At 42.2% G+C, this 17,898-nt stretch overlaps 2 protein-coding genes across 2 annotated transcripts; both read right to left on the bottom strand.

The window, feature by feature from the left end:
• Positions 1-3,964: 3,964 nt before the first annotated feature.
• LLPH (LLP homolog, long-term synaptic facilitation factor) lies at positions 3,965-6,242 on the bottom strand. Its single transcript, XM_084617963.1, has 3 exons — positions 6,134-6,242; positions 5,422-5,614; positions 3,965-4,587 (listed from the first exon to the last, which is right to left on the bottom strand). The coding sequence occupies exons 2-3, from the start codon at positions 5,600-5,602 to the stop codon at positions 4,424-4,426; spliced, it is 345 nt and encodes a 114-aa protein (XP_084474089.1). The 5' UTR covers positions 5,603-5,614; positions 6,134-6,242; the 3' UTR covers positions 3,965-4,423.
• An 858-nt stretch (positions 6,243-7,100) lies between these two features.
• TMBIM4 (transmembrane BAX inhibitor motif containing 4) lies at positions 7,101-17,688 on the bottom strand. The gene is made up of 7 exons (XM_084615848.1): positions 17,422-17,688; positions 15,898-16,006; positions 14,380-14,485; positions 11,333-11,366; positions 10,594-10,711; positions 10,070-10,115; positions 7,101-8,581 (listed from the first exon to the last, which is right to left on the bottom strand). Exons 1-7 carry the CDS (start codon positions 17,519-17,521, stop codon positions 8,375-8,377), a joined length of 720 nt encoding a protein of 239 aa, XP_084471974.1. The 5' UTR covers positions 17,522-17,688; the 3' UTR covers positions 7,101-8,374.
• Positions 17,689-17,898: the final 210 nt, after the last annotated feature.

The raw sequence follows: 17,898 nt of genomic DNA, 5'->3' as shown, positions 1-17,898 counted from the left end.
ACAAAACATCCTTAGTTATAGACTAATCTAAAGTTAAGACTGTGAGCAACATTCCATAATAAACCCCATTTTTTAATGCCTCACACCTGCATAGAAAGTAGATCAGACAAAGTCTTTGTGAGACATGGTTTGAAAAGTCATAGGTTGTAACATTTTCCATACTGTCAAATCTCGAGAGGTTTAGATTAGACACTTCCAATTTGTTTTACTTACGAGGGGGGGGCGTCTCCTAAAAGATACCTTTAAATATTTTCAGAAAGCCCTGGTGTTTATATTTCTCTTCCTTTGAATAAACCTACCTCCAACTAAATTACTGGAACTAAGATCAACACTTGGCAATAAGGGCTATGGGCCAGATTTTCAAAGGCACCTAATGGGATTTTCCAAAGCAATTCAGGCACCGAAATCCACTTAATTTCAATGAGACACCCCTAACCTGTTTAGGTTCTTTTGAAAATCCCAGTGGGTGCCTCTCTGCATCTTTAGGCACCTAAATACTTTCTAAAATCTGACCCTATGCCCTTTCCCTAGCCCTGCAGTAGTGGGAGTGAGACACAGTCACTAATTTCAACCCAGAGAATGTGGGGTTTTGTGTTTTTTTGGTAGAGTAATAAAATATTTACCATTCAATATATCATTCAACAATGAGGTGCTTAACCACATTAGAGATGAAAAGATCTATTAGGTAGACCATTTATTCACCACCTCTCCCTAGCCAAGAAATAATTAAGTGATACTTAAATGGAAAAGTGAACTGAAAATAAACATTTCAAAATTCCCCATCTGCTGGAACTAAGACATGAATTCAGTTCATTACTACATAAAATATTCCCCTGCTCTTTTCTGGTTCCCTGAAATTGTTGCTATAGCACTTCTTATGCCATGGCTACAGTAGCAGGAAATTCCAGTGGAGCTGACACACAGGGGGTTCAGACAAATTATTTTTTAAAAACCCCATTTGAAGTTCTTCATCTTTATCCTTTTCTTGTGCTATTATACAACAGAAACTACCTCCTAAAGACTTCAACGCTCACAGTGTTGAATATTAAGGAAAATTATAAAAATGCAATCATGAGGTTACCTAATAAACTATCACTTGGCTGACATGAGAGATCCTCACTACTCAATTATAAGGAAAGGTTTTTGTTTTGTTTTTTTTTCCCCACTCAGACCATCTACTTATCAAAATGTTCCTCTGCATTTCTGGAACAGAGATATTTAAGATAAACCCTACTTTGTGTTTTCTCCCAGACTGCCCCTCATGCTTACAAAGAGTTTCCCATAAACAGCCACAAAATTAACTCTTCATTCTCCTTCAAAATTCTCCTTTCCCATGATGTCTACAAAAAGCTTAATAACCACTAGACTGCTGTTGTACAGACCATTGCCTAACATGCTGTCCAACACTATCTGAATGATTTCTTATATCCCCTTGTCTAGCTATATCCATCTGTTGTCTTGTCTTACACTTAGACTTAGTTCCTGCCTGAAAGGGCTTACAAGCTATCTTTTTGTTTTGTTTGTACAGAGCCTGGGGCTCGTAGCCACTATGGTAATAGAAACAATAAAAATAAATTTATAACAAAGATGCAAGAGCTGAAATTCTTCCATCATCTAAAAGAGTATAATGCATTATAAATCTTGTGCTGCAACAAACCTTCACTTTATTACAATTAAAGTCTTCTCACAGCTTTTGTGTATACAAACACAGCTGTTCAAGAAAACAGTTTATGTGGACTGTAAATGCAAAATAAAGTTATACAGTATTAATGTCCAGCCCCATGCACATTCTTTGCAGATGCTCTTCAGAGTAAGACGATTTTCCTGTGGCACCACTGAACCTCTGAAAAACGCTCAGTCCTCCAGCTCATGCCCACCTGTGGTGATAGCAACAGAGGCTCAGGTGGAACATGGGGGAAGATGTTAAAGGGAGAGTGCCAGGGCACAGCTGGCAAGATAAATAAAACAGGGAAGCAGCTGGAACATGGCCCCATTTCTGGTCCTGTCAGAGCAGGAAAGAAATTGACAAAGAGCTCTATAAAATCTAGAGCAGTTAGCAATCGTTGATTCCTCTTCCACAAGCATGTATATTGGAGCTTGAAATTACCCTGATTTTATCTACTTTCTTTTTTGCAGAAGAGCAAACAAACATGACAACTCTGGGCTCCCTCTGCTGGTCCTAGAAAGAGCCAAATTCTGTCCTCTTGTTACACCTGAGAAACCCTTAAACCTCAATGGGGCAAACACATACAGGACAGAATGTGAGCCACAGAATGAAAATTGTAAAGAAATACAAAGTGGCTGTTATTTAATTTCTCAGTAAACAGGTGATTCTTTTGTTTAAAAAAATCATGGGATATTCTCTTCCTTATTAGCCAATTTAAACATAGTTCAAATCTAAAGGACATTTCACATTTAATATTCAAATAGTTTAACTAAATGTGGTATTTTCTGTTTTGCAGTATGACAGCTGTAATGAAATCAGCAGATGGATACTATATATTAACTGTACAATATTGGGTAAGTTTATACCTTAATCTACTTAAGTAACCAGGTCAAATTTGAAGTCTCATTATAGGAAACAGACAAATACACAATATTCAAAAAAGAAAAGGAGTACTTGTGGCACCTTAGAGACTAACCAATTTATATGAGCATAAGCTTTCGTGAGCTGTAGCTCACTTCATCGGATGCATACTGTGGAAAGTGTAGAAGATCTTTTTACACACACAAAGCATGGAAAAAATGGGTGTTTACCACTACAAAAGGTTAACACCCATTTTTTCCATGCTTTGTGTGTGTAAAAAGATCTTCTACACTTTCCACAGTATGCATCCGATGAAGTGAGCTGTAGCTCACGAAAGCTTATGCTCAAATAAACTGGTTAGTCTCTAAGGTGCCACAAGTACTCCTTTTCTTTTTGCGAATACAGACTAACACGGCTGTTACTCTGAAACCTGACAATATTCAAATAGATTTTATGCATACATTTCCCTTATTGCCTCCTAATAACTTCTGTCTATTTAGTGTTCTATCCTGCAGGACCTTTTCACCTGATTTTACTTGAGCACTGAAAAGGAAAAGAAATCCCTCCTTCCACAACTCATTAATAACAAAAATTTCTCTTGGAATCTAGAAAAATTTCTTAAGTAATAACACCAAGCTGCCCAACATTTGTTTGTTTTTAACATAGTATCTTAAACTGGTATCTCTTTCCTTTAAAAAGCATAAATCTTATTCCCTTTGTGTTGCACAGTTACCACATATTACACATACCGATATGTAACCATTGGGCAATCAGAATACTTAGGTCCCAGTCCTGAAATACACTTTACATGGGTGGGGATCTGTGGGTAAAAGATCCTTCAATGGACAACATATTGCACGAGTGGGATCTTAATTATATCCATTTTTTAAACAAGAGCCTTTCTTAAAAACATAAAGGTATAGGGTAACATTCTCATATCTGTCATTATGTACTACTGTCGATCAATATGTAATGTGTAACTGGATGTAGCATTTGCTTTGTAATCACACGATACTTGGGATCTTGTGTCTACTCTGTAAACTATGATACAGGAATATCAAATTAAGGAGATATTTGTCTACTTTAAAAAGAATCACACGTGTATTGCCAACATGTTTATTTACCTATATTACAACTGTACCAAAAATGTTTAAAGTACAGTTTACGGGGGTTTTTTTTGTTTTTTTTTTACTGTTTATGCCTTTGCATTCTTTCAGATGGACAATGAAAATCCATTAAGTCTATTTTACTTTCAATTTCTCAGTGCTGTAATGTTTGGGTTGCAAACACTGTAACACAAGGTTCGTTTGTTTAAAAATAACCTTTTCTATTGGAATTTTAAAAAATAATCACTGACAACATTTTTACTTGTTTGGGTTTTCTATGTTTTGATTTGAACCAAATTTCAGTTTATAATGTCTATATAAAGTCACATAATATGTTTTCATAATTTAATAGTTCAGTATTAAAACAAACATCAGAACTCCAAAAAAAGAAGCTCTACAGGAAAATTAAAGGGATACTGTCAATTTACAGAACATGCTTCTGTCTAAAAATATTTTACCTCCTATAGTGCATAGTTGGTTCCATGGTTTCTCCAGTTGTTCCTGTGTTCAAGAACACCACAGCAACAAGTGAGAAAAATATTTTAAAATGTACAACCACAAGTATCGGTCAGGGGACTCAAAAGCAGGCAAAACACTTAACTCATTTTCTTTTAAAATTAACTAGATATAAAATTGATGTCCCTTTCATCAATTTCTGATCTAATAGAGTCTCCAGACTTAATGATAATTTACACTTGGTAGCTGGACCCAGCCTGATCACATACTCTTAATCTTTGGTGGCCTCCGTTTTCTACATAGTCTCTTTTCCACCCTTCAAATTTCTTCAAAGCTACCATGCTAATCCTTTGGCCACCTTGGATTTGTTTTTTCCTTTAACACGTTTTGCCTTAAGCTTCTTCCTCTGTCTGGGATTCATCCATACTGGGTACTGTCCATATTGGTCTAAAAGATTCTTTTTGTTTCTTTTAATCTGTGTATCCATCTTAACTTCGCCTGAAAAAAGAAAGCATTTACAAAAAAGTCAATAAAAATATTTGAATCAGCTTCATACAGGATACTTAGAAACACTAGATTTACAAACAGTAACCAATATAATCTCTCTTCACACATGCCATAATTTTTTCAGTATCAGGAGTTTCCATAAGGGATTTCTTCGGGCCCCAAAAAAATGCAACACAGGATGATCCCTTCTAAATAATGCTGTTTGCCACAGCAAAGGAGCGGGTCTGGAGCGTGCATTTGGACAGATGCTCTTCCCCAAGCCAAGTACCAGTTGTTGAGAGCAGGAGCTAGTTGCTGGATGGGGGAAGGAGTGTGCAAACCCATGGAATTTAGGAGCAGGAGCTGGTAATGGAACCATGTTGTTAGGAGAGAGGAACAACATGGACTATGATATTACAGTTCAGAGCTACTATGGATTATAGATACTGTCTTTTCTGTAGTGTTGATGGGTGAAATGAAGGGTCACTAGTACCAACTACAATGAAAAACAAGGTTAAAAAAAGGCAATTCCCCTCCCCACCCCCATTGCTACTCCATTCCAGGCTTGAAAACCAGAAAGGTGGTGGTGGTGGGGAGGGACATGAGAGAGGAAATGGTTGCAGGGAGTCCACGAAATAAAGGGGGATGGGAGGGTGGGCACACAGGGAGTTCGTGGCAGAAATGGAGGGACGCACGGAGCCCCCTGGGTGTGCACTGAGCTCAGTCAACTGAACCCATGAAGGGGCTGAGCCGCAGCAGAGATTCACAGCGGTGGGTTTCAGAACCTGGGCTGTGTTTTTCTCTGGAGCCCAACAAATAGCGCAGCAAAATTAAAACCCAACTCACCCCCTTGATCTTTGACTTTCTCGGGGGTGATCACCGTGGCTATTTCTTTAACCTCCTCCATTACAACATCCGCATTTGCTTTCAGGATGTTTTTTAATCGGCTGAGTTCCTTCGGCGCGTTCTTCTTCCTTTTCTCAGCGCGCATCTTTCTCTTCCATTTACTCCTTAAACTCTTGGCCATTTTTGATTTTAGCTGAGATGAGGGAGAGGTGACCAAACAACAACCACCACCTTATCTTCCGAACCTGGACACTTCGCCTGTAAACCCACCACTTCCCCTCGCCCCCCGACCAGCCCCAGCCCCGGGCCCCGAGCGGGCGAGGAGAAGCCCGGCCCCCAGCCCTGTGCTGAGGTGCGGGTGGGCTCCAGGCGGCCCCACCCACTCGCTGGACACAGCCGGGGGCTGACCCCGCGCCCGGGCCGCGGGCGGCCAGCGCGCCGAGGGTTTCCCCAGGTAACAGCGGGCGCCTCCCGTGGGCTGGGGCGCGGCTCGGCGGCGGCGGGGAGGAGGTGTCGCTACAGCAGGCAGGTCTCAGCCCACAACCGCCCCGCGACACTCACAGGCGGCCGCGCGCACCCCTCCCCCCACTGGGGAAGGCCCCGGCGGAGCACGCGATCGCCGGGCTCGGCCGCTTCACAGGGCAGGGGCCGCAGCTGGGCACCGGGGGGCTGGGGCCGGGGGCCGCGCGCGCGCGCTCCAGAATCCACTCACCGAGAGTCGCACGGAGCCGGCTCCCCCACGCGCCCGACTGCCAGTTGCGCAACAGCACCTGCCTTCAGATGTCTGTGTGGCGCGTGCGCAGTCCCGCGGGGCGGGGCGATGTCTGTGTGGCGCGTGCGCAGTCCCGCGGGGCGGGGCTCTATACGTGTACGGTGGAGCCCGTACACGTATAGAGCCACAAGCCGGGGGCGGGGCCTGTGGGCCGCTGAGTTAACCCGTTCGGGGCGGGGGCAGTTGTAGCAAACCTCTCCTGCGAAAGGGAGTGTGCGCGGGGCCGGGCACGTGGTGACCAGCGCGAAGCCGGGGCCCGTCGCTGGCGCGGCATCCACCTTGGCTGGGGCCAGGGATCCCCTCCGCAGTCACTGTCTCCCCGAGAGCTGCTGTGCGGCAACAGCAGCCCTGCGGCCAGACCCCTGCTGGCCTTGAAGCAGCACAGCTACGGAAACAGCGGCAAAGAGTCCTGGGGCATCTTATAGACTAACAGAGGTATTGGAGCATAAGCTTTCGTGGGTGAATTCACTCACCTGTTTGTATTCACCCACAAAAGCTCATGCTCCAATACGTCTGTTAGTCTATAAGGTGTCACAGGACTCTTTGCTGCTTTTACAGATCCAGACTAAGGTGGCTACTTAACCCTCTGAGACCAGCTACAGAAACTGACACATTACCCTGTATTCTACAGTCTCTAGGGTCTAGACATTGGGTCACCGTTTGCAAGGCACTGCTGCTTTCCCCACAGTACAGAGGCAGATCTGAGCTGTTGAATTAGAGACTAGTTTACTCAGAGGAAAGTGCTTTATCTAGTAAAAAGCCCAACGATGCAGGTTGAAAATACCTAGGAGAACTTGGTCCTTCAGCAGCCTTAATAAATGTACACATTAGCTATACTGGAGGATGGCTCAATTAGTCCTCCCGCATTTGTTTCATAAGTGATCATATTCAGATACTAAAAAACGTGTTTAACACATCCAACATTTTATTCGCGGATAAAACCCGACGGAAAATAAGGTGCTATTTTCTAGACAAAATTAACAGGAAACACACACGATGTAGAAGTAACTCCAAAGACTCATGCATCTGATCTTGTTACCGAACATTTAAAATTTCATTATAGTTCTTAATACAGCTCAAATACCAGAACAAGTGGAACATTCACTGACCGTCCTCCTTGACCAACTTCTCGGCAAGCCAACGGCATACCTGGTCCTAAACTATCCCAGTTTTTTATTGCTAAGAACAACTTTCACTTTGCCTCCTCTTATTTTGCCCTCACTGGCTTTCCAAAATTTCACCAGCCTGGAAAACACAACCCACATTCACACCAGAACCCAGGTCTCCCAAGTAACAAGAGCTGCTGCTAAGCAATGGTTTACATTTTTAGTTCTCTCCACTATCTGATCTTTGGAGCTCTCCAATCCGTACAGCTAGATGAACAGATTTTAGGGTTAAGATTTTCCAATTTTAATGCATGCAAACATTCACAATTCTATGCAGACTCAACATTTTTATATGTGCAAAACCACATTCCATCTTTCAATTATGTTTATGTTAATCAACAGCTGAAAGATAGGCAATAAATAATTGAGCAATCTAACACTGTGTATTGTTCTGTTTATACTTGTCCTTGGTAAATAAAATAATCTCATAGCTCTAAACCAGAGTAGATTAAAATCTTTTAAAGGAAGTGTAGTTATGTTTTACTAGTTAATAATTCCAAGTCTTTCAAATCAAGATCCCACTAATATACATTTTTAGAATGAGAGAATTTTAGCTTATGTAAAATATCACTATACACTAACAAAATGAAAAGACTTGATCTTATATTATCCAGATAGATTTATGATTCCAAAGGAACCATCCGCAACAATTATAGGATAGCAGAAATAAAATGATGGGATTTTCTAACTGTTCGTGTTAGGGCTATCAGAAGTTGACAAGCATTTTCATCAAAAACTACCCTGGTCACAAATAAAGCCGTTACAAAAGTAACTGAAATGGCTGCAGGGTGCAACTAAAGTAAAATATATATTTTGAGCAGAAACGCATCAGTTACATAAAACCCTTTCATTTCTGAGAAAAAGATTCAGTAATCATGGAATGGAAAAATAGTAAGATTCGATCTCAAAATATACTGCAGTTTGTATATAATCAAAACCAATCCTATTTAGACTCAACCCTCTAAACACCACATTTCACTATTTATGGAGGAGTTTCACTACAGGTCACCTACAGTTATTTTTTATTTAATGCTTCTAGTAGGCGCAGCAGGTGCAGGAACAGATTGATGATATCTAAGTAGAGATTGATGGCAGCCAATATATACTCTTCCGGGGACAGTCTGTGCATCAGTAAATGAGTGTCATAGATGATAAATCCGCAGAACAGCAGCGCTCCCGCAGCAGCAAACAACAGCTCTATTGTCTCACTATAGAAAAACAGCTATAACCAAATGATAACGTGAGAAGGGAAAACATTTGTAAGTTCAAATTTCTTATACAAAGGCACTTCACTATTAAAACAAAACTACAGTTAGACAATTGTAAATACTTTGCCCTTGTACAGGAATATACATATTGCTAAAAGCCAGTAGTAGAAGAGAAAATTCCAAACTTTTGTTTTCCCCACTCAAATTAACACCCCCACCCTTGAGGTCTTAGGTCAGTGTCACCATTCTTCTAGGAGATGTGGATTAGATATGATTTACTTCAAAACATACATATATACTACTGATTCAGTAAGACTACTCACAGTAGTGAAGTTAAGCATGTGCATAAGTGTTTGCAGGATAAGAGCCTAAATGAGCTGGGGGGGTTGCTACTGGGTGATGCAAAGTATTGTCCAGGGGCTGAGCACACTGCTTTTGCAGTACTCCAAACTGAAGGAGTAAGACAGTGACAAACTGAACACGTATTTTCTGCAAAAAAGTGCAGGCTGTATGCTAGAGCCTTCAATGTTGTCTATCCCAGAGGTTCTCAAACTTCCATTGCACCACGAACCCCTTCTGACAAAAAAATTTACTACATGACCCCAGGAGGGGAGCGGAGACTGAGACCTGCCACACTAGGTGCGGGTGGAGTTCGGGCTTCTGCCCTGGGTCCCAGCAAGCTTATGTTGGCCCCGGCGACCCCATTAAAATGGGGTCCCAACCTACTTTGGGGTCCCAACCCACAGTTTGAGAACAACTGGTCTCTCCCTATCATTCCAAATTTGTGTCATTAGAAGCAATGCCTCAGAGGAAGCTCTGCTTTCAGGACAGTAATAGTGAAGGACAATGAAGGAAAAAAAAAAAGTGGCCATCCTGCCTGGTTCCAGTCAATCAAGATATCTAGTTTGGTTAAGTTCTTTCCCAATCAAACATACTCCCAATTTTACACTGCCAAAACCAGCATCCTACAGAAATCAATTTGAAAAATGTGGTCAAAAGGTTACAACATAACCTGTGCCAATAACATTCATAGATTGCATCAGCAATACCCACAGCTTTTGGTCTTACAATATAAATGAAAGATTTCTACAAAATGGTGACTGAACAGTACGTTTTAATAGTTTAATTACAGATAATTCATCACTACATTAATTTGTAGTCAATTCCCTTTATAGTTAGCCAATTGGAGACACGTACATGATACATTGGCTTATTATTGATCAAGGATAAAATTATCAACAGCACTCAAGTGACTTAGGAACCCAGGTCTTATTGAAAGTCAAAGTGTATTGAAAATGGGACTGATGATCCTAAGTCACTTTGGCATTTTTGATAAGTCTATTCCAAGATTTGTATAACTTTTATTTTTTGAGTTCTCAAGCATGTCCTATTCTAACAATTGTATTCTTTTACAAATATATGTAATTAGGTGTTAAGTATTTTGTTTCAATTACTAGTTATGTCAAACAATCACTTCTAGTCCTGAACACAATATATCTTACCCTCAAGAGACTGGAGAGGATGAAAATCCACAAGCAAGCAAACAGCCTGGAAAAAAAAGACATTCGTGTATTAGCTATATTACTATTATTTCAAAATTTTCTTCAAATTTTTCCATCCCACAGAAAAACACCTTGAATACTCTAACAGTTATTCGCATATACATGCAAATACACACAAACACCCCCTCCCATCCACTCACAATCTCTCTGTTGCAGGTAGCAATGAAAACTAGCGTTAATGATTTGCTATTTGAAAGTTCCTTGATATTTCAGTGAAAAATGCAAATAAATAGTTTGCTAGTGTAATAGTAACATTATAGTTTTAAAATTGTTAACATAAATAGCACAACTGCAAAATAAACTATTTGCCAAAGGAGGGACCTATATAAAAACAAAAATTAAAACTCAGAACACCCATAAGATTCCCTTAAATCAATTACACAACTCAGCTTTCTGTAGGCCTGGCTTTTATTCCTGTATCTGTAATACTTGTGCTTTTAAAATAGTCCAATAAAGGAACCTACCCTGCTCCGAATTTGCTGAAATCTCTCTTGGACTGCAAAGTATACACAGTCAGCCCAAGAAACACAGCAGTAGTCAGAATAAAAGCTTGTAAGACAACTGATACATCATAGAAAGTCACTGTAAACAGAAAAAAGTCAATTATTTAAAAATAGTATGCTGTGCATATAAATAAACATTGTGATGAGTTTTTTGTATTTATAGATTGTCAGTGTGAGAAAGCTGGTTAGATTTGACCTCACAATCTTGAGACTGATATATACAGTACGCGCGTACCATATGCTTCTACATTTGCTGGTTCTTAACATTTTTGGTATAGGGTTAGCTTTCTTAAATGGACACGTCAAATCTTTTGTACCTGTGCTAAAAAACATTTTCAGACTTGTGCAAGGAAAGCCAGATCCAAGAGCAGAGAGGGAAGACAGGGTACTAATCCCATCCCTGCAATGGGAAAGTGGTATCTTTTCTCCTACTCTTTAACAGTCAAGTCATAGGGATACAAAGCAAATATAGAACTTCTATTTAATAGGAAGAAAGGATGACAATCTGATTTCCTCCCTCTGCTCCCAAGACTTTGCTACACATGTTGAAATCATGTGTGCAAATCCAAAATAAGAGCTCTGTCACCGGTCAGGTCACATCTGGCAGTTTTAAACAGCAATGGGTGCAACATGTCCAATTCCTTTCCCTATTTCTGTCTGAAATCAACAGGCAGTATTAGAATGACTAGCGTTTGTTTACCTGTAATAGCAACAGTCAATGCTTCCAAAAGGGTCTATGAGAAGAAATGGAAAAAAAGCATAAACTAAAGATATTCATATGAAAACACTGTACACATTCACCAGTTTGTAGTTTAAGTATTTTGCTACATAATCTTTTACTATATGCAGAATGTACCATGTGCTATAGAAACATGCTAGTTTATTTAAAAACTGAAAGTTTTTAAAAATAAAGCTCTCAGTAAGTCAAAAAATGGAAACTACAGTATGTCTTACTATCCAGGAGAGAGCATAATTGTTACATGTAATTTTTATTTCACAGCCTATCTTATGGTACATGACAATTTTAAGTTATGTGGCTAAAAATTTCCTTTAAATAACAATAAAAAGGTAGATAGGTTTCTCAGAACTGTTGTTATAACTGAACTGTTTTCAGTTTCTCTGTCTGTATATTTTTCAGTATTAAAATACTTTCTTAGGTGAATTTTAGGACTATGGGGTGGAAGTATGTACTTGTGTCCTTAACTCCTTTCCCTTGACCAACTAGCTTGAAATCAAATCCACTACTGTTGTACTGACACAGGACTGAAACAAAACTTGGAATTTTCCTTAGTTTTAGTATTCATTAAAGAAAACATGAGGGGGGAAAAAAGGTTTTCAGAACAGTACCTTGGCTGCTTTTATCCTGTTTACTCTTGGGGGAATTCTGTGGTACTGCATGCTGGCAGAAAATGCCCCCACTCTTTGCTTCCCTGCTGAAAATGACAGGGAAGCAAAGGAAAGCCGAGGGCTGGGATGTGGGGACAACCATGGGTTCAGTTTTCTTGGGGGGAGGGAAGGGGGCTTGCTTCCCCCAAACAGAGGTAAGGTATGGGGGGCACACGAGGTTTTGTGCCACTGCCCTCCCCATTTCTGCAAGCACAGAGCTGCCCAACTGAAGGAGGCTGTGTCTGGGCTCCAGTGACTCTGCAGGTGAATGCCACCTCCTGGATCCTAGTGCCAGTCATGCTCTCCTTCTGTGTGCTGGGACCCTTCCTGTTTTCTGTGCAACAGTGACTGCCTGCAGTGGGGCTGAGTAAGTGGGGGGCAGGGGTAATGAGGAAGGAAGTGGGGGGGAGGGGAAGAGGCAATCTGGAAGGAAGGGGGTGCGGAATAGGGCAAGGGGAGGGGAATGTGTGAGTGAGGGGAGGGGAATGGAGCAGTGGGGGAGGAGGATGAGATGGGGAAGAAAAGGGGATAGGGGAATCGCGGGGGGAAGCGGGAGTCCAGCATGCGGCATCCTCTCAGCAGCAACTGGGGCTCCCACATTAAACAGGTCTCACTGCAACAAGCCCCAGCTCCCTACACCTGGACCCCCCGCCCCAATGAGCCCTCCCACACCAGACCACCACCCCACTGAGCCCCAACCAGCTGCACTTGGACCCCTCCCACCTAGCCCCACTCCCCTAGCACCCAGACCCCCTCCCGAGCCCCCCACATCCAGACCCTCCCTCCCTGAGCCCCAACCACCTTCATGTGGATCCCCTGCAGAGTCCCATTGCCCCTGCATCTGGAACCCCCAACGAGTCCCCATGCATCCAGATCTACCACTGAGCTGCTCGCACCCAGATTGCCCCACACAGAAACCTCTCACCCCACACTTGAATCCCCCTACACTAAGGCCCTCCACACTTGGATCCTGCTGGGCTGAGCCTGTGCACCCACACCTGATGCACCTGGCGCAGAGGGGCAGGGCCCTGGGGTGTTTCTGGGGCAGGCCTGTTTCAGGGTCAGGTGTAGCCTCACTGCTAAGTCCCTGTACTGGAAGAGGGGGGGGGGGGCTTCAAGGTGATCTCCCACCTCAGTGCAGCCAGTGGTCTGCGCTCCCCACTGGAGCCACATTTATTTATTGACAAATAATATTTGCGGAATTTTAAAATATTGCGTGCATAATTTTTTGGCACAGAATTTCTTCAGGAGTACCTGTTGGATCAAATCAACTGTTCTGAGCCCTCAGTTTCTTTAAATCTATTATGTCCCAAACTTACAGTTTTGTCCTATCCTTTTTGCAGTGTGTAATGTTTAAACTGTTGAGGAAATCTATTGGAATACAACATTCCATACTGTGCTTGGATGTAACTTTTACAAAAATTATTTCATTTTAAACAACTTGAATAAAACCCTGAACGTTTTCTGCATCACAAGTACAGAAACAGACAAATATAAATCTACATTCCAATTAAGATAATGGACCCACTGCATGGCTTTTGGAGAAAACATCTTTGTGTCTTATAAGTCAGGAAAACCTGGTAGATCTCTTCAGATTTGAAGAATACAATTTACACAACTTCTTCCAAGATGTCAAAGCCAGAGGAATGCTAATGGTGCAACCAAAGCATCTCTTTTTGGCAGACTGAACTGTCCCATTACTTGGGACAAGAACTCCTTAGGCTATTGGAGGGTGACTGTGATAACTACAAAATTCTACATATGGGCTGACTGGTAGTTATATATTATCATGCACGGGATCAAAATTTGAGACTAGCTCATTCATATGCTCTTTGGATTGGAAACATGCTCGAAACTCTTAGCACCAAGAAGGAGAAAATCGATTTTAATCTTATACACTAGAAACCACTATTTGTCCCTGTCAATGACTGTGCTTGATCTCAGCTATCCATTGTTTAATGGTTTAGTAAGTATGGTAACACAGAAATTTCCTTGAGTCCCATGTTTCCTATTCAGCACCTTACAGACAAAAGAAAAAGTCCTTAAAGTTAAGGGAGATATTAAAAAAGAAAGAAGACAAAAAAAAAAAAAAAGAAAACTTTGCTGAGACCTGTTTAAAGCCCCAAAACGATGTATTATTTCCATAAGGAAGCTTGCAGAAGACTGATTGGAGGATATCCAGAAACAAGGTGTGGCCGGAGCATACAAAAATTCTGAAGGACTGAGAATTTTATACTATACCTTGCAAAAAGGTACAATGAAATAAATTAGCCACCACTGGTTTGTTTTAAAAAGTTATTTTCAAATAAAATTTACATTAAGCATTACTCTTGTAAAGAATGAAATTATAAGGATACTTACAAATCCAAAGAGTAGGTATAAATTAACAGGATGCTGATGTCTATACAGGGTTAGTGCTAAAATCATAACCAAAGATCCAAGCACAGATGCCAAAAGCAAAGCAGGGCTGTAAAATTTAACACAAGAAAGTCAGAGTTAAATAAAAGTAGTAACACTGCTCTCTCTCACATTTTCTTAAGAAGCTAATACTTATACCATATGTCTACAGTAATACTAAACTGAGGGGTGTGAGAGTTCCTTTTACCAAAAGATACAGGCTGTTCAAAGATCTATTAACTGGATCTAAAACAGTGATCTATTACACTTGTGTTTGGAGGGGAAAAAATAAGCCCACCACATATGCAAAATGCAAAAAGAAGAAATTTTTATCTGTAAACAAACAAATCCATAATACTTATACACGCGGGCTCTGATTCTGCAAACAGATACAAGTAATTTTATGCACTAATTCACACAGAATTCAACATAAACATTAACTAGTAATTTGCTGCTGAAATGAAATTGATAAAGTAGTTCCCCAAGCAAAACATAAGAAGTTTCAGAATTCGACGGGGTGTTTCCAAGTATGGCCATGTCTACACTACAGAGCTTACAGCACTGTAGCACCGCTCGTGCAGATGCTCTAAGCCAATAGAAAGAGCACTCCTGCTGACATAGCACTGTCTACACCTATGCTTAGGTGAGGCCTGTGTTGCTTGTTCACACCCCTGAACAACATCAGTTATACTGACTTAAGCTGTAGTGTAGACATGGTCTATAAATATAATTAAGATTTTATACGGTATCCATTATATAGCATTTTGTGCTGCTGTTTTATTGAAATTACAGTGAAAAAAAAAGTTAAGGCAAAATTACAAGAGTGTATGTGGCACAGTGCCTGAGAGGGAAAGTTCCAGATGAAATAATACAGATGGAAAACCAACTCAAATAGGATCAGTTGTGGTGAAGGGACACTAGTAGAAACAGTAAGGAACATTGGAGAGCAATGGATACAATTTCTGAAGCAAAAAGCATCAGGTATGTGAAGAATTTCAGGATAATTCTCAGTGAGTTAGCAATGGCCAGGAAGCCACAAACAGTGACTGAGGATTGGGCAAGATATGGTCCAGCTTCCTGGGACACGAAAGTGACAGTTTGACTATACAGCATTCCAAACGCTGAGTCAAAAAGCAGGGATTTAGGAAGACCATAAGAAAAAAAAACTGCATTAGCTGAGATGTGAAAAGATTAAGGCATGTATCTCAGCGGAGAGAGGATCAGGATAGGAAAGAGAAATATGGGAAGAAAGTAAACAAGATCTAGTCAGATTCCAAGATTTCTAGTACAGGAATACAGTTAGAGAATTGTAGAACCAAAGACAAAGAGGATGTTTTACTCAGAATATATCTGGGAGATGTAAAAAATATTAATATAATTAAATATCCTCTCTCACTTCCCTCCCACAAATTCCAAAGCGACCATTGCACCAGCTACATTTTACTTTTTGAAAAGATTTCCCATTTCATTTAAGAACTTTACCTTTCATGCACAAATGTCTGAACTGGAGTAGAGTACAGAAAAATTGCAGACGTCACTGTGGTCAAAAGAACTTGAATTGAAAGAATACTGTAGACTTTTCGTAAAAAAGCTAGGATAAAGAAACAAAAATGACATGTCAACTTTGAATTTGCTGTCTACTTTAAGTCCTAAAATGTGATTCAGCAATGAGTATTCAATCTGAGTTTGCAATGTGATATGGACGCAACAGAAACTGACGTAATTATTGAACTGCATAAAAACATGCCACAGAGCAAAGCAGTAACAGTCCTTTCACCATACAGCTCTAATGCACCTGCGCAGTATGTGGAGATATAACTAGGTGCAACAGGATGAAAGAAAGCAAATGTAGGCTATTAGATCATAAACAGTCTCCCAAGATGGTAAAAGACCCATTACTTGGGATTTTAAATTAGGCTGGACACAGCTCTATAAAAAAGACTGCTGAAAAATCCTGTATGGGCAGAGACATGGTCCCAAATGATTTAAGTGTACTGAATAGGTTTATAAACACAGACGCCACACATTTAGAGCAAAAAAAAGTCTCTTCACATCAGTAGCCTTATGTCACCACCTGAATTCTTAAGATCAAGAAAAAATGTGTTTTTCTACACCAATAGATTCAAAACCTCCAGTCTCCCTGACTAATTTTTTAAAAGCTGTTCTAGAAGCCAAATTTGACATTTATGTTTCCTCCATAACAGTGCTTGAAGTTCAAACTGAATACTAGAGACTAAATCACCTAGTGAGAAAAAAGTGAAATCTGAATAGAAGAGTTCACAGCCTCTTTCCCGCGTTCTGATAAGAGACAGTACCTCAAGTCAGGAGGGGGAACGCCTTGTGCAGAACGCCAGGGCAAGGCCGGTGTCCTGCTTAAATTGGATTTAAGTGGTGCACTGACTTTCTGCTAATTCTGCAAAGTCTGGATAAAGATAACTTTCTGGATAAAATGTGAGAAAGTAAACTATAAATTAAAGCTATAACCATCAAGTGATGGATGAAGCAGCTGGGATAGCAGGAAATGCCTCTTACATGAATCTCAGAATTATATTTGAATCCACTTTTGATGATAAAACAAGCTGACCTTCCCCTGAACCGTACTCATCCTGGGTAAGTAAGTGCTTGGTGAATTACCCTAGCGTGGGTACTAGGAGAAAGCCTACTAACTAATCACAAGAGCCATATGGTGTTTTTAGACCTCACGAAGGGAGCTGGGTTAAAAGGCCCGCCCGCCCCTCGGACGGCAGCACCCGGGGCGCACGCAGGGAGAAAACAGGAAGTGAAACGCGGGCAAGGCCGAGTGACCGCGGCAGCGCCGAGCAGGGACGGGGGTTTGCGCCGCCCTGAACCCAGAGGGTCTCCGCCGTGGCTGCCGGGGGACCGAGGGGCAAAGGCCCCGCGGGGCAGGGGACGGAGGAGTCCACGCTAAAGGGGGACGCTCCAGGCCCCGCAGGGGGAGCCGCTCGCGGGGGGCGGCGGCGGCTCCGGCCCGAGGCCGGGTCTCACCCATGCGGATGTGGACGCTGGCCGAGGCCACGTTGCTGCCGTAGTTGAAGTCATCCTCGATGGAAGACCGGGGGTACCGCGGATCGGCCGCCGCCTCCATCGCCGCTGCCCCCTGGCCAGGCGCCTCCGTCTGCCCGACTGCGGCGGCAGCCCAGCAACCGACCTCCGCTCCGCGGGCTGCCGGGTGAGAGAATCAAACCCCGAGCCGCCGAGCCAGCCCCAGAACCGCCGAGCGCCTCGATCGCGGGGCTGCCTGGCTCCCGCCCCTCCCGGCGGGGCGGGGCGGGGCCGCGGGAGCTCCTGGTGGGGCCGCCGGGCGGCCTGGCCTCGCCTCGCCTGGCCTGGCCTGGCGTGCGGCCCGAAGGAGAACAGCGACCGTCGCTCCCATCTCGGGGAAGACTCGTTCTTGCCCCCGGGGCTGTTAGCGTTCAGGCGGGCGGGGTAGTTCCCCCGCACTAATTCAACCCTAAAGTCCTT

This window comes from Lepidochelys olivacea (assembly GCF_965140295.1).
Source record: "Lepidochelys olivacea isolate rLepOli2 genome assembly, chromosome: 1".
NCBI lineage: Eukaryota > Metazoa > Chordata > Testudines > Cheloniidae > Lepidochelys > Lepidochelys olivacea.
The sequence above is the reverse complement of the archived record's forward strand: the minus strand, read 5'-3'. Positions and strand labels throughout refer to the sequence as shown.